The sequence below is a fragment of the Uloborus diversus genome, chromosome 2, assembly GCF_026930045.1.
Source record: "Uloborus diversus isolate 005 chromosome 2, Udiv.v.3.1, whole genome shotgun sequence".
Taxonomy (NCBI): Eukaryota; Metazoa; Arthropoda; class Arachnida; order Araneae; family Uloboridae; genus Uloborus; species Uloborus diversus.
This window is the reverse complement of record NC_072732.1, coordinates 78,088,089-78,105,320: the sequence shown is the minus strand read 5'-3', so window position 1 is coordinate 78,105,320 and position 17,232 is coordinate 78,088,089. Positions and strand designations below refer to the sequence as shown.

The window sequence follows — 17,232 nt, the reverse complement described above, 5'->3', positions numbered from 1 at the left end:
AAATTAATAACGACATACAGAGAAATGTCCACAAATTATTAACAATGTAGTTTGGTCATGAAGAACACACTGAGCAGACGAAATACTTCACACTGTACACAAACAAATCAAATTCGATAGGGAAAATCTTCAACAAACAGAAGAGTTTAACTATTATCACAAAAGCATCACTCAACATGAGTAGATGCTAATTAAAAATAAGACAGTGAACTAGTGTTCATATTTACAGGTACATACAAACATGCCACAGATCTGTATAGCTAAACAAACATTTCTAGTACAATGGCATGGTGGACAAGTTCCACTCAATCCTCGCTGAAAAGGTTATAAGCTAATCCTGAGTTATTACTCTCTAGAACTCAGAACACATTGTGAAGCATCACATGCAAATGGTATGAACTGAGGGTGCAGCAACTGCATATAGCTCCTTGGGTGTCTGAAGAAACTTGCCTCAAACTCAATTTGTGAACCTTAATTTAGGAAGTAAGATCAAGTGTCATGTCACATCCATCGACATGCCGCTTTCACTTGCAACCTTTTCCACTTTCACTTTGTTTAGGAATAATTCTTGCTTCAATCTACATGAAAAATAAATAAGTAAATAACTAAAATAAAATTTTAAAAACAAAATAATAATAAAATTTAAATTTTCATACATGGTTTCTAAAAGGTGTTATTTTGGAAATTTTACACTTAAAGTATTGTCTTAAAGATCCCCCCTCCCCCACTTTTTTTTACTTTTTATTATGCATTACTTTAATACACATAATATTTTAAAAATCAAGACTAACAAAATACAATTAGTATTTTTTTTTTTAAAAAAAAGAATGTAATTTCAAAATTAATCAAGAAAATTTTTGCTATCAAGAAAATTTTTGCTTTGCTTTTATATCACTATCCTGGAAATAAAATGAAATATTTCCCCAAAATTTGTTTGCACAAGCTTTGGGAGAAGCCAAGAATCCATGATTTTTCAGTCTTCAAAGAATACAAAAAGTTGAGTACCTAATACATCCTTTTAGCCCCATAAATTTCAAGACTGCCACCATTTAAAGCTGAAGAAATAGAAAATAACAGCACTGATTGCTGTGGTCTAATATTTAAAATGTTACCTTTTTTTAAAAAAATAAATAATTTTAAAAAATGAGCAAATTTAAGGTAGTATATGTTAAAAATAACTTTCAATTTTAAATAATTGAAAATTTTTCAAAAATGTATCAAAAGGATTGAAATCTCAAATTTTGCATGTAAATTTCAGCAAAGCACAAGCCTTATCCCAATTTAAGATTTTTATATATGAGGTATTAATGGTTAAAATTTAGTGAAAGAAAAGTTTTAAGTCAATTCTTGCAATGCACAAAATTTGACACAGATTTTTCAATTAAAAAAAGTTTCCCCAAATAATCAGAATTTTCAGGAGGTGGGGGGGGGGGGGGGAATGGATTTTTGAGGTTTCTAAGGTTTTTTAAAAGCACATGAAAGTTTTCTTTTTGCCTTTAAAAGTTTTTCAATTGGTCTCTGACTTTGTCAGATGCTTTTCGAACCATTGGATCATTTCCTTTACATTGAAAAAGGGATTTCTCTTAAGTAAGTAGGGGAATGTGGGGCAAAGCAAAATGATAAAATGTTTTAGTTTATTTTTAGTGTCACCTATTTGGTAATGCTTTAACTATGTAGTAACACACGAAGTCTCTTCAAATGCAGAAAATGTTCTGAAAATCAAAGTATATGATTAATATAAGCATTTTTTAAAAATTGATACTCATATTGTAATATTATGTTGAAAGTCAAAAATTATTTTCGTTATTTTAAAAGGATAAAGTTCTTGTTATTAACATTTTGAATATTAACTGAGACCAACTACATTTGGTGCAGTATTTATTTATTTTATATTAAGCTTATTTTTATTTTAAATGTTATGTAGAATTAGTCAAGTGCATGCAGAGCAAAGTAAATCCTACAAATGAAATAGCTTATTTTATACACTTATTGAATCATTTATTATGTCATTTACCTATTCATTTATTTAGTAATAAATTTACATTCCTTTATTTAATTACTTAGTTATTTTTTCTTTCATTTGTCTGTTTTTTTTCTTGGCTCATTCATTTGATCAAAAATATTCTTAATAATGAAACAAAAAAATATTTTTTTTATTTTGCCCCCATCCCCCATTAAAAAACCCTCAATATAGATGCAAAATATAAATAAATTAATATTCAAAATAAATAAATAAATAAAAATAAGATTCAAACTTAAGTTGAGCACATTCTTGACTTACATTCTTGGCTCAGTTGTTACCTTGCATTCAATTAATATTCAAAAAAGAAAAGAAAAAACATATTGTAACTTACTTTGCTTCATTTCCATTTTGTTCTAGACTGGTGAACCTCAATGTTGTTTGTGGAGTGGAAGTGCTAAAAGCTTTAGAATTTATCACATGAATATTGTCACTAGAATGGCTAGCAGCTCCACCTCCAAGTTCAATGGACGGTACTGCTGGTAAACATGAGTTCACGCTTTGGATTATTGAATTTTGAGGAAAATTTACAATGGATTCTAGACCCGGGCTTAGAAAGTCTTTACGATGCCTTTCCAGGGCATTATCTGTGACAAAAACATCTATTTCTGAAAAAGAAAAAAACAATGAGATATGATTTGAATTTGCATTATAGAGAAGAAAAAAAAAGGTTGCAATAAAAATAAAACAAAATGATGAAAACAAAATTTAAAAATGACCATACAAAACCCAATCAAATGATTTACTCAATTTTTCCATTCCAATATTCTCAATATTTTCAGTTTCATTACAACCTTTTCACATTTCTCATTAGTACTATAATTTAATTTTACTGTTATAATAGGGTTGCCAACCCCGGAAAAACAACTGGTAGATCAATTTCCATCTTTTTTTTAAGCAGTTCCCCAGTATTGTGAATAAAAATCATTAAAATCTAAAACCACTTACCCAAGCCTCTGCTTGCATTTTGATCATCATCTAAAACATTAGCATTATTTTTTTTCAATTAACAGAATGTTCTATAGCCACTAGAGATGAGTTCAGGCTAATTTTTTAAAACCCGAGCCCGCCCGAGCCCAAAAATTTGTAACGGAGCTCTCCCGAGTACAGGAGATATTGTCTCGGACCAAAATCCGAGCCCGAAGGAAACTTTCTTGCACCAAAAACCGAGCCTTCTGCAGTCCAACACGATCTCTCTGTTAATGAAAAGTGCAGAGCCTGAAGTGGTTTTTTGGAGGGAAAAAGTAGGAAATAAGGAATCAAAAATTTTAAAAGTAGGAAAAGTAGAAAAAAATGACTTAAAAAAGTAGGAAAAAATAGGAAGAGATAGGACTACACACACGTCAAGAAGAAACAAATTTAGAGCAAATTTTATTTCTAATGTAAAATAAACTAATAGTATTTTTGATTTAAAACTGTCCCAAAAATAAACCAACAGTACTTTTGAAGTATCAAAGGAATTTAATGTAAGACCGAGCCGCAATAACAAAACGAAAGAAACAAGTTGACAATCACCAGTATGAAAAATAAACTGGTGGAAACAAAGATATAAATTACAAAAATATTTTTAAAAAAATCCAAACAAAGAAACACCTTTCAACAATACAATTATAAAATGTTTAATGGTTAAAGAATAAAATGCAATATAGCAATCGCAAAAAAAAAAAAACAATAATAATAATAAAATTTATATTTTGGTACAATAAAACCACTTTTTTTCAAGATTTTGTTCTGTCATTAACGAAAACATTCCTTCGAGAGCATCCATTTATCATTTGAAAATACTAACACTTTCAGCTTCTGTTGTCATAAACTATGATACAAAAAGCAAAGCAAATATTATATTAGTTTTAGTTAAAGATAATCAGCAGCTGAGATGCATTTTTGCATAAGCAGGGGCAGATGTTTGAATTTGGAAAAAAAAAGGAAATAAACTGAAAGTGCAGAACTAAAATAATTTTACTCTTAAATATGGGACAAAAAAATTTATAATAAAATAATAAAACTAAATAAATCACAAAATAAGTAAACTGAAGAGCTTGTATTGTTATGTATTTTTAGCATTCAACATAACTTTTTGTTTCAGGCACGTCGTTTATGGAGGTCAGTGCATTCAATTTCCTCTCTCCCTGGATTTGGAAAATTAATGAAATTGGAAAATTACAAGAGTTTGTGTGGTTTTTGTTGTTTTAAGATAAAATTTGTATTCACAGTATACATCCTTCGCTAGCCACCCCCGAGGGGGGAAAATCAAAATGATTGGCCAGTTTTAATTTTAATCAAGCACTAAAAATGAATATTGTTTTATTGGTTTGATGATTTTAACCCACTTCTTGTTCCAACATTTTTGTCACGGAAAAAAACATGATGGTAAACATAACATTTTTATCAAAGACAAAAATCAGTTTTTAATGCTTCTCTGTGCAGAAAAGGGAAGGTATGTAGTTTCTCTCAATCCTTACCATACAACAAAAATATTCAATCGGAAATTGTTTACGAAATTGAAAGTGAGGGGGTAGCACCATTTGATATCAGAGTAGAAAATACCCATCACAAAAAGAAAAAAAAATCAGTACATATTTACAGGGCCGTCGAGAAGGAGGGGCAAGCCTATGCATTGCATAGGGGCCCGTGAGTGATTGGGGGGGGGGGGGGGGGGCGAAGCGGGCCTAAGAAAAAGAAAAAATCCCTTCCACCACTTTTTTTCTTTTTCTTCCTTTTTTTTTAAAAGCTTTTTAGTTCGAAGAAACTCTTTCTCCTAGAGATTACAAGTTTTCAATCTTGCATGTTCGAAGTGAGAATTTTTTGCTTTGTCCTTATCTTCAGAACCCTCTATCGACTGTAACTAAAAAAAAACGCTTATTTTTTAAAGGTTACCAGAACTTTAGTGAAATGGACAAGGGGTAAAAATAAAAAAAATAAAAAAAGCCGCTTGCATTTTTAGCGTTTGAAACTTAAAACATTGGCAAACGGCTCAGTTTGATGAAACATTTTAAAATATGTATTGATTTGAGTTTTAAGTTTAGTGATACAAAATAAAACAAATTCTAGCGTTGTTTCAAGAGTAACAAGAAGTTCCGTCTAGAACTATACGAGCCTACTTTCCCGTATACCCATACTACTTTCTGGTACCTGATCAATATTCTCAAAAATAGCTAAAATCACAAATTGTTTCAAACATATTTTTGCTAATTTCTAATAAAAAAGTATTCCTCACACATCTAAAAAAATTTTTAAAAAAAGCAGTACCTTTTAAACAAAGCAGCTAATAAATACACTTTTTTCCCTTAAAAAATTCTTTAACAGCTTTCAAAACGAAAAAATAATTAAAATTAATAAGCTTATTAAAATAAATACATCATATCAAAAAAAGAAATCGTTTCTTTTTCCCCTGTTACCAAAAATAATTTTTTAAATGAATTAATGCACTTACCAAAATAAATAAAAACAATGAAATGTCAACTTAAAGAAATACTTTTCATTGTCAAAAAAAAAAATCGTCTGTGCATATCGTTATGTAGAAACATAAATGACTTTGAGTTTATTCGCCGAAAACTGAATAACTAAATTACAACTTTAGCTTGAAAATAAAAACAAATCATATCAACAATAATTATTTCACAGTGAAAACCATAGCTGCGGAGTCGTAGTCAATCTCATTTTGGGATAAAGGAGTCGGAGACGAATATCCAAGAATCGGAGTCAGTCATTTGTCCCCCGTGTATAAATTTTTGCCAAAGCTACGAAGTCAGAGAGTCGAAGTCCGGGAGTCGGAGTCCGATTAATTATCGGGCACAGGAGTCGGAGTCAGGTGCCTCTAAATTCTCAGAGTCGGAGTCTGGAATTTGGCGTCAATAGCTATTTCCAACAAAATTTGTTTGAAATAAATCCGCCTTCAAGTACCGAATCTACATTGACTTTCAGTTTCCCCGTAGGCGCTAATGTTAAGTTTTTTGAACTGTTCAAAATTGAACAAAAAATAGTTCATATCAAAAAGTGAAATATGGGACTGAGGTGTCCTCGCCGAGATCTTTCGAATAGAAAAATGTTTGTTCGAATCGGACTATTCATTCAAAAGTTATTAGGGGGGACAGACAGATAGACCGACGGATCGACAGACAGACCGACAGACATTTTTCCCCATCTCAATACCCTACTTTCCAATTTTTAATTTTTCTATATATATATTTTTTTTAATTATTTTTTTTGTTTTGTTTTTCGCGACATTTTTAAGATGCATCAAGCCTTCTTTCATGCTTTTTTCTTCTTTTTCTGACTTTTACTGGGAAAGTAGGCAAAAAACGGTTGCCTAATTTGGGAAAACATTTTGGACGCAGGCAGCACTTCTCATCAAATGTCTAAAAGGGGCACTGTTATGTCACTAAAGGGTGCCCACCTAGGGAGGTCAGGGCCATTAAATTAATTTGGGGGGAAGGGTTCCCCTGTGTCACTGTATTAATTAGAATCAGTGTTGAATTTTCCTATAAGCTAAACAAGCTGCAGCTAGAGGTGAAATTTCTGAATGGTTAGGGTGTTGCTTTCTCATTAGTACCTATTTTTTTAAATATTTCCATCATTTCTTTTAAAGAATTCTATGCATTGTTTAATCTAGATAAATTTACAATTGATTCAGCGTTGTGTTTGTTGGTGGGTAGAGGGGATAATCAAAACTAATGGGTCGAAAATAAAATATGTAACCAAAAGTCGATGTGAGCAAGTGATAGACTGTGTGTCATATCGTTTCTTCTCTCTCGCTCTTCCTCTCTGTCAATAAATATCAACGATTTTTTGAACCAAGGGCAATTTTTCTTTTGTATTCCCTTAATTTGCAAAAGAGTGCATAAGTTTAAAAAAAAAAAAATCTGTATTTTGTTCTCCTATTTTTGCTGATGTTTTTGTAGTTCGGATTACCTCTTATAAGACCTCAAAATGCAGAATTTTTAATGCATTTTTCAAAAACATTTACGGGGGAGAAACCCCCGGACCCCCTCAAATTTGAGGGATTCTACCCTCAACTCAAAGGAGGTCCTTGTATAACTCTCTTAAAAACCCTCCTCGTCCAAGGTAAAAAAAAAAAAGAAAAAGAAATTATACCAAAATCATTTTTTAAACACACATTCATGGTTATATCGCTATATGTGCCAGAGAAAAAGATATAGTTGGGAAAATGTTTTTTAAAAAAGCCTGATTTGCTAATATAATGTTGTCCGAACTATAAAAAAGGTCCCCCATACTTAAAGTAGCCTTGGGCGCTATTAAGTCGAAATCCGGCCCTGTATACAAGAATCTCTTTTTAATAACATTACAAAGTTTGAATTAAGAAGAAGCACAGCAAAGCAATTTTAATTGAGGAAAAAAAAAAACTTTCAGTCAAAAAAAACCCTTCTTATTAGACCTAGACCCATTGACAATATTTAGGATATTTATTTAAAAGCAGAGCGAAGAAAGAGGAGATTCAAATAAAAAGTTAGGGGCCTTGAAGAAAGTTGCATAGGGGCTCATGAATCCTGTCGATGGCCCTGCATATTTGCTTGTGGTTCTTTCCCCTAACTTTTAAAAAGGTGAAGGAATAAAAACGGAATCTCGCATTTAAATTGATTTCCGATTTTTCTCCAAAAATCGGGAACCAAAAACGGAAACTTTTGCTCATCTAGGTTTTGCAGTGTTTTTTTTTTTTTTTTTTTGCAAATACTCTTTACGAAGGAAAAACAAATTAAATGTTATAGATATTATAATCATGTTTACGATTTAGAATGAGCAATAATCATATTTATGTATGAAAAAAGTTTCCTCAATTATTTTTGAAGTGGTCAGTTTTTGCAAATTTCTGTTAACTGTAGCTTTTATTTTGTACTAACATCAATAAAGTAGGTACCGTGTACAGGTTTTTCATTTTTTGCTTCCTTACATTTATTTCACTTGTAATCAACTATACAAAAAATTGTTGAATAGGAAATTTTCGGCTTTCCCCACACTTTTTGAAGTTGGCCGTTTACTTTAATTAAAGCTTTTAATTGACGGGTAAATAATGTATATTTGCATCAAAATGTGCCAGTATCTATTTCTTTATTGTTTTGTTAAAACAGTAGGACTGAAGTCGGGGAGATTAAAAGAAAAGTCGATCATAAACGCCGCAACGGCAAAAAAAGTCACTAACGAAAATTTAACTTTAAACACTCTAACACTGCGGCGTTCCTTCCAGAAATTACTGCAGTCAGTCAATGAAAAGCTCAGGATCCGCTTGTTTCTTTTGCTTTTTAAAATTGAAACATGCAGAAAATTATAGATGCGGAATTGTAAAAATAAGAATCAATGCACAATTAGAAGTGCTATACTAAAGAAAGAAAAAGTAGGAAAAAAAAAGGAAAAAGTAGGAAAATAGGGAGAGAGCTCTAAAAAGTAGGAAAAATAGGAACTCTTCGGGGTCTGAAAATGTTATGTCAAATGTTCTTCATTAACAGAAGTTTCTCAATTTTCTCAAAATGCTCCACTTTAGTAATAGCAAAAAAAAAAAAAAACTAAAATAAGCGTTAAATTCTTTTTTTTTTTTTTTTTTTGATTAAATTTTCACATTGATTGAACTGATTTAAATGCTCCTTTCATTTTCTCACAGTAGGGAAAATGTTTATTAGCTTTGAATTTGTTTTGAGATCTTTGCTCGTATCTGAGCGGGAAACCTATTTTCAGTTCTAGAGCCCAAGCCCGCCTCATCTCTAATAAACATCTCTATCTTATAACAAAACAAAATAGGGAAAATAGAAAAAAAAAAGAAGACAAACTCCAATGAAATACGCCCCTATCCATTGGTTAAAATTAATATTTTGGAATAGGTATTTAGTTATAAGGTCTATGATCTATTTTCAACAAAACTACATGAAAATTTTTAATCTTTATATATAAAAATCTTCTGTGCGGACATTTGACACCATAAGGCTTTTAAATGGCTGGACCGATTTTGATAAAATTTTGTGTGTAATTAAGTTGTGGCGAGCATGGTTTCGGAGCCTGATGGATTGAATCGGAAAAGTTTTTGTTAATTGATTTAAACTTTGGATGGTTATTTCTCCCAAATGATTAATATTTATTTTAACCTATTGTTGAGTGAGAACTGAAATAAATATTTAACCCGTTGCCGAAGAACAATAAGAAAGCAAGCTCTGCTTTTTGTAATGAAATTTCCTACTGTGATATGTCAATTGAGAATAGATAAGAAGAGAGAGAGTGAAGCCTTCATCTCTTGAAAACAACGATTTTAGGTCCCGAGATACATTTTAAAGTAAAGTACAGAACAGGGATGTAGCTAAGGGGGGTTTCTGGGGACAACCCCCCCCCCCGAAACGTTAGTTTCAAAAAAAAAAAAGAGAGAGAGAAAAAGAAGAGAGAAGAGAAAGAAAAAAAAAAAGAAAAAAAAAAAAAAAAAAGAAGAAAAAGAAAAAAATCGAAACTATTTTTTTCTGAGTAACAAATGTCGAAAATTCACTTCACTCCCCCCCCCTCAATGCCATTGAAAATCTGCTCCATGTGTGACCCCCTAGCATAAAGACGCCTCCCTCTGCTGCGAAAATTTTTTGATAATTGAGTGAAATTTGACACTTTGCTTTAGAAATGAGATTGATTTGTTAAATCCACGTATATGCAGCCTTTCTTTGTTATAGATTTTGCAAATTGTTAAATATGTTTAATTTTATGAGCGGCGCAGTAGGAATATTGCATACAGTCGAATATGTATATTTCGAAATTCACATTAAAGAAAAAATCGAGATAAAGAAGTTTTGAGATACGGGGCTTTAAGAAACTTTTTATAGAAATTTGAAGGTGAAAATTTGAAATCGATACTAAAGACAATATGGGCTCTTGATTAAAATTCCTTTTTATTAGTTTTGTTAGGTATTTATTCTATTATTACATTATTAAGTGCTTTATTGCGAGTTTAAGGAATAATTTTGACAATAAAAGAAACTTTAAACATATATTTTTCCAGAAAAAGTCTTTTATTGTTTTTTGGTCCCTGATTTTTTTTTTTTGGATTCATTATTTATCTTCTTGAGGCAGGTTAGCAATTGCTGCAAATCTAACTTGGCCAGTATTCTACGGTTTTCCTTTTTTCATCACTTGAAAAAAACTTATACTTTCTTTTCACTCCTATCGTTTCGGTTTTCTAAGGAATCACAATTTTAAGAAAGAGAGCAACCAAAGAACAGTACTAATCCAGATAACAGTGCGAAATGGCTTTTAACTTGAATGATCTTTAACCATGAACTTGAAATGTTCATCTTACATGTCAAACCTGTGAATATCACCCATTTACTCTTCTTCCAAGAAAGTGGGTGAAACGACTGTCCTTTGGTTAATCTTCCTGGAAAGCTTATTCGTGGAACGCATTTCTCCCTTTTTTCCACTGCCTCCTCAGCTCTTGAAGACAATTTCTCTGTTTCTGAGTTGAAGAAAATGTTTTTGTTTGCTTCTTTAAAGATCATTGGGCTTCAAAACCGAAAGTGATAGCATAACCGGAATTCGAGACGATAGAGGTTTTTGTTGGTCTGGTCTCGTGTGTGTCATAGATCATAGTCAAAACGACCTTTGCTAACCAGAGTATCCATTGCAATCACATTGATTTTTCAGCCAGTATTTACTACGTATTCCTTTGGAAACGTACAGTCTGTTTAAGATAGTACATTCTAAGTGAAAGTTGTTGCATAATGAAGCGAGCAAAACCGATAACAAGCTTTTTTAAACCCAAACAAAAAAATTAAAATGACGAAAAGGATTACTCTAAAAAGAAAGTTAACGTCGTCTGAAGAAAAGGTTCGTCTGAAAAGTACAGTCTGCAAAGCAGCATTAGACCCATCGGACCCTTCTGAAGGTAATTTTATTTTAATTCAAAAGGAAAACTGCATAGCATTACATGAATAAAATGTTTAAAAACGAAATGAATCTAGATTATTTCTGTTAAAGTATGAAGTGAAAAGGGGGGCGCATGAAACCAGCGCGAGCACCGAGACCACAGGTCTATTGTACTATCCCCGCTTAGGCTACTAATGGTGCCCAGTAACCGAAATAATAGAGATTATTTATAAGTAACAGAGATTATTTCTGTTAGCTTGGTTCGCATTAAAAAGTATAAAATAAAAAAGACTTCTGTTTATAATACTCGGAAATTGCTGTTGCTCTCTTAAACAGTTATTGTAAAGCAGCTAATAAAATTAAAAATAAAGACTTGAATGGAGAACAGATGGTATGCATTTGAGCGAATAACTTTCTACCGCCTATATTTCTTCCCTAACTTTTTATATTCAAATTTTATTAACTGCTTTAGAATTAGCATAAATGTAAATACATAAAAAGCAACATATAAATATAACGATATGAAAAGCAATTTCATTTTTTGCTGGTTATAATTCAAGAAGTCTCTTTTTTTTATTTTATTTCATACTTTTAGTGCAAACCAAGTTGGGTAAAAATAGTCTTTATAGTCTAACCAGCAATGAGATTGAAAGTCAAACATCCTTTCAGGGATGCCAGCTTTTGTAGATGTGTGTTAGCCTCTAACTTAAGCAGTCATACTGAAATGAACGGCACACGCTCATCAGATATGTGATTTAACCTTGATTTGGATAGACTAGTTTTGACAAGACGCTGCTAGAAAATTTCACTTTAAATTAAATGGAGGGAAAAGAAAAAAAAGTTGAATTTTCCAGATTAAAAAACAAAAAAAAGAAAAGAAATCTTTGCTTTTGTTTTGTTTGACACAAGTATCGGAATTGGGGCACCCCATTCCAAAGTATGTAAGATTCACCTCCCTCTTATTTTTTCAATACTAAAATATATATATATATATATATATATATATATATATATATATATATATATATATATATATATATATATATAAAGAAGTAACCCCCCCCCCCCCCCGAAAATCGGGTCTAGCTACGCCTCTGGTACAGAAAGGTTCCTCAAAACCTGTTGCTGTGTCGTCGTAGTTGAACCGTGTGACAGGATAGGTGCTTTCGGTTTTCCTTAACAAATGATCAGAAAGTACCGTACCTTAAACATTTGTTTCTCGGCTTAAATCTGAGTTTTGGCACCAATGTCAAGAATACTTTAAGGATTATCAAACTACTCAGTACATTATTAAAGGAAAAGATGATGGAATTTAAAAACGAAACAAATTTTATTTTCGTCCAGATAAATTACAACAGAGTAGATCCGTACACAAAAGATCAGTCCAGTGGAAGATCTTTACCTTTGGTGGAAAGAACAAATTAGGCAATATATGAAGTTTTAAAAGTTTTCGTTCAAAATATCGAACTGCTAATCGGTCGGAGTTGGCTTCGCTCACTGATTGGCTGGATTCATGAGCGGATTTATGGGGGGTGGCAGAGGGGGCAATGCCCCCCCCCCAGTTTTTGGAAAACTTTATGTAGTAGCAACACATCTTCCAAAAATAAAAAATAAAACTTTTTTTTCTTTTTTGAATAGTTCAGAAGAGCATGGGTGGGTTTATAGTGGAAAGGGGGCATAGGGGCAATACCCCCCAGTTTTGAGAGGACTTTATATAGTAACAACACATCTTCCAAAATCTTAAAACAAAAAAATCATTACTTTTTTCTTTTTTGAATAGTTCAGTGAAAATAAAGAGAATAGCAAATCTCCTTTTCTGATGAGAGAAAAGAAAAGAAATAAAAAGAAAGAAAAGAAAACATTAAATACAAATAGCGCAGCTGTCACTGGGGTGCTGAAAATGTGTCTAAATTCAGTATTTGACTGAAAACCATTTGGGCAAGTGTATGAAAATGTAGGCTAAACAAGCTGTCCTTTAAGCTGCAACACTTATAATAATTGATGATTATTTTAACGAATTAGAACCTATAACAAAGGTAGGACCCCCCCCCCCCCATTCGCGCTCACAGAATGATATACTCGTTATGATTTGTGTCCACATTTAAAATATATTTGTGCATAATATTTATGTTCTTAGTAGATTGACTTTTTGAGAGATTCTAAAAAAGAGTTTTTTTTCCTTTTTTTTTTTTTGAGAGAGAGAGAAATTTAATTCTACCCCAACTGAATAAATTTCAGTTATCTGAGTATTCTGATTAATTGAATCTTTTAACTTTGAGGGAAAGTACAATTTTACTTACTTTACAAATACTGTTTAAAAAGTAAGGTAAGTCATAATCCTCTAAGTCTAAGTGAGTCAGTCCTTGTCATTATTGAAATCTAAATAATTGTGTCATCAAAAGTTTTGGAAAAATTTGCTAAAATTTTATAAAAATCTATAAAAATCTAACAAAGATTGGTAAAACCGTAAAAATCCTTTAATCGTAAAAATTGGCGAATTTTTGTAAAAATTTAAAAAAAAAAAAATCAAGCAAAAATCTGCAGGTAAGAGTGAATTACAAACAAGGCTGAATTTTCCTATAAGATAAACAAGCTATTGCTTAGGGCCCATGCTTTGAAGTGGGTCCCTAATTCCCCCCCCCCCCCAAAAAAAAAAAAAAATTGCATGATTCGTTCCTTAAAAAACGGAAATTGGTTGAAAAAACTAATTTCATTTTCAAGTGTTTGAATATTTGGAAACATATGGCTACAAACCTTAAATTTTAAAATTTCTAACTAATATTCAGCTCCTTGCCACATCCTGCATTAAAAATAAAAATCATGGATCTCACATTTGTAACATATTATTCGAAATAAATTTTTGTGACTCACATGTTTCATATCTTGCTATATATTCAATCTCGAATGCAGTATTTTGGAAATTCTTTTGTATTGATTGCTTTTATCTCACTTCTATTGCATATTGTTAATCTGTTTAGCACGAAAAAAAAAATAATACACTACCTCTATTCCCTTTTGTTTTCTGCACTACTTATAATTTAAAAAAGGTTGTTGTAATGAGAAATCTATAGTTTATTTTTTCTTTCAAACTTAAATCGTTGCTTTTCGGTTTTAAAGAGTTTTGAATCGTTTTTAGTTGAAGAATGTTTTTTATTTTACATTGGGAGGGAGGGGGGAGGGGAAGGGATGAGTGATTTCCGCTGATCTCCTTTTGATTGTTTTATTCTTTTTCATATGGGGGATGTTGCAGCGGGATTTCTCGTTTGTTCTAGATGCGTAGTTAGTTTTTTACACTTAATATCTGAGGACGAGTTTTATCCTTTGAGTATGGCTGAAGGAACAAGCCATCATGTACAGGAGAAAAAATAGTTCAACTGCTCAGTAGGCATTAGATAAATCAAGTTGCAATAAATGTTTTCATTCTGACACCAAGCAGCCAAAATCATTTTCTTTTTACTTTTTTTTTTTTCAAAACTGTTCAAACACTCGACAAATTTTTTTTAACATTTCAATTTACAAGGCTTGAACAGAACAACGCCTGTCGGATCCTCTAGTTAAAAAAAAAAAAAACAATTTGCAGCACATTTGCGTTATTTTCATTTGTTTGCAGTTAAGCATACAATTCTGCTTTTTTTGGAAACTTAGGCGATGTTGCATATTGAACACATGTTCAGAAAATTGCATTGGTGAAATACTTTTTTAAACTTTTAAGCACAATCCGATGATTTTTGAGAGAATTAAACATTAAGGAATTTTTTCAAGGCTTTAAAACTTTTTCAAGCATTTGAAAATGAACTTTTTTTTCAAGCACTTTTCAAGGTTTTTCAAGGGCGTACAAACCCTGAATGGGTAATAGTGATGTTCACTATCAACTTTTCTGAGGGTATAACTCCCAGTAATCCATTACGCACAATATGTGTATGCAATCATATACATGATATGAAAATTTTTGAAGCTTGAGGGTATACGCTATATGTCTGAAAAATGTTAGAGTATACAGTGTATTATGGAACACCACTGGTAATAATTACTACATAACTAAGATTAAAATCAAAAAGCACTTACTATCAACAACTGGCCCATTTGTTAGTGCTACCCTGTCTACATTAGTAGTAATACTGGAGGTATCCTGGAGTTGCACTTTAGTGGAAGTGGAAGTTGAACATTGAGTGTTTGGCGGACAGCTTTCTTCAGACAGCTCAGCTGTCACTGGATGATATTGGATTGGAACTTTATGAGGAGTTGAAGCAATATTAAAGCGCGAGGTGGGTAGAGATGAATAGGAATGATCTGTCACAAGCACTATAACGGACTGTGATTCATCAGATTTTAACCGTTCCACCTGCTTCCTTTGCATTTCAAAAAGTTCATCATCTTGGCTTATATAATTATTTACAAAGTCTAATACAGTATTTTCACAAGCTAGGGACCTGCTTGTAGAGCTACCCATTCTTCTTCTATTGCAATCACCAGAAGAGGTATCGCCCTGATCTTGATTATCACCATCATCACCAGACGAGGTAGACTTAGGTCGGAAAAATTTCCTAAATAAGAATAAATAAAACTATTTACTTGTATATCATAAAAGAAAGTAGTTACATTCCAAATTTAAGATAACTTATGGCAACTGTATCATTATATGCACTTTTAAAAATTGACAAATTAACATTTGAGGCAGTGAGAAAGATGCAAAAGAATGTAAGTGGACAATTTCAAGTTTTGAGTAAAGCGAGTTTTAAGCTCTGTCCCTAGGTAGGTTTTCATGGAGTTTATTTTTCCTAAATCATACTTAGAAGCACCACCTACCAAGATTAAAACTGCCATGAGCGGGTAAACAGCAGTATCTGCAAAAATGAGTTTGAGATATTTGAAGAAATGTGTTGGATTCAATAATAACAATAGGGAAATGTTGAGATTAGATATTTATTTCAACCTTTTTTTTTTTTTTCCAACAGAAACTAAGTAAGCAAGTTAGTACAATAAAGCTAACATACAATAGATGACAAAAAAAAAAGCAGTTACTGACCTTTACCTGTCCACAACAGACTAGTACTTTATCTGTTGATTTGCTTCTCACTACCACAATTTTGAGCAACAGCAATATAGTTAATACAGTAAAACATGTATAAACAAAATGGTAATGGTCTAGAAAACATTTTTGTGTTTGACAGTTTTCCCCCTCAGAGAATCTGTAGAGACCACACATTTGTTCACACCTCTTTTGTAGAACAGGGGTTCAATCTTTCAGGCTCTACATCCCTTTGTGAACACTAAAGAGAGTTACCCCCCCCCCCCCTCCCCAATCAGACCACCATAAATAAGTGGTCAGTATAAGAGTTCAATAAAAATTTTTAAACTGAAGCTAGCTAGAAGAGCTTAAGAAGGGGGAATTTATAAAAATACAGATAAATTTTATAAACAAAATTTTATATCACTCTGCATAACTTGATTTTCAATATATTCTCATAAGGACACATGAAATCAAAGAACTAAATACAATTAATTTGAAGTAATCTAGGATTCAGGTGGGGGCATATCATAACAGTCACTTTCACAACATCAAAAGATAACCGTTTCCTCTTGACAAGTTTTTGTATACAAGGTTGCAACTCTTGAAAAAGTGCGCCTCAGGTCCCTTTTAATGTCTTCCACTGCTTGAAATTGAGACTTCATAACTGCTGATGTTGAAAATACAGATTCACAGGGACACGTGAACAAATTCTGTATTTGAATGTGAACAAACTCTGTACTTGAATGAATACAAAATAGATACTGGCATACCAAATTTAAACTAGAACAATTCCCCAAAAAAAATAAAGAAAACAAGATATATCTATGGGGTAAAACAGATTACCATGTTTTGACTAGACTCATTTCCCGCTCTAGAATTAGACAGAGTTTGCTTCCGCACTGAGCAGCTCTCGTTTATGCAGGTGAACATTTTTAAATATGTTGATCAGAGAAAGAACAATTTAAAATATTGATCACAGCTGGAACAAATTTGTTTTTCTGCTAAAGGCAGGTTTGTTCCACAGATGGTCCTTAGGCTTAGGCAGAGAGGGGTCATAGTGCTTTTGACGGTCAACCCTGTGGCAGAATTTTATTTTACTTTCTGCGACAATTTTTCTGGACCTAATATCTTTCTACAAGAATGCTCCATGAAGTGAAAAATGAGCTAATGGACAAACTTAAGAGCAATTCATTTCAAAAGTGAAAAATTATTTATTTATTAACTAATTTTGCACAAATTCTTGTTTAAATAAATTCAATTTATACAAAAACGAAAAACATTAAAGCTCTATATCAAGATTCCCAACAGATTTTCAGTTTTCCCTAGAGAAAAAAAAAGGAACCTTGAGCTAAATCTA

General features: G+C 32.0%; 1 protein-coding gene across 1 annotated transcript in view; it reads right to left on the bottom strand.

Moving 5' to 3' along the window:
* Positions 1–496: 496 nt before the first annotated feature.
* LOC129216374 (enhancer of polycomb homolog 1-like) overlaps positions 497–17,232 on the bottom strand; it is a 67,951-nt gene continuing 51,215 nt past the window's right edge. The window contains exons 13-16 of the mRNA XM_054850587.1: positions 14,930–15,408; positions 2,587–2,628; positions 2,355–2,496; positions 497–578 (exon numbers count right to left, since the gene is read on the bottom strand). Coding sequence (XP_054706562.1) covers positions 497–578; positions 2,355–2,496; positions 2,587–2,628; positions 14,930–15,408 — 745 coding nt within the window. The remainder of the gene's footprint in view (positions 579–2,354; positions 2,497–2,586; positions 2,629–14,929; positions 15,409–17,232) is intronic.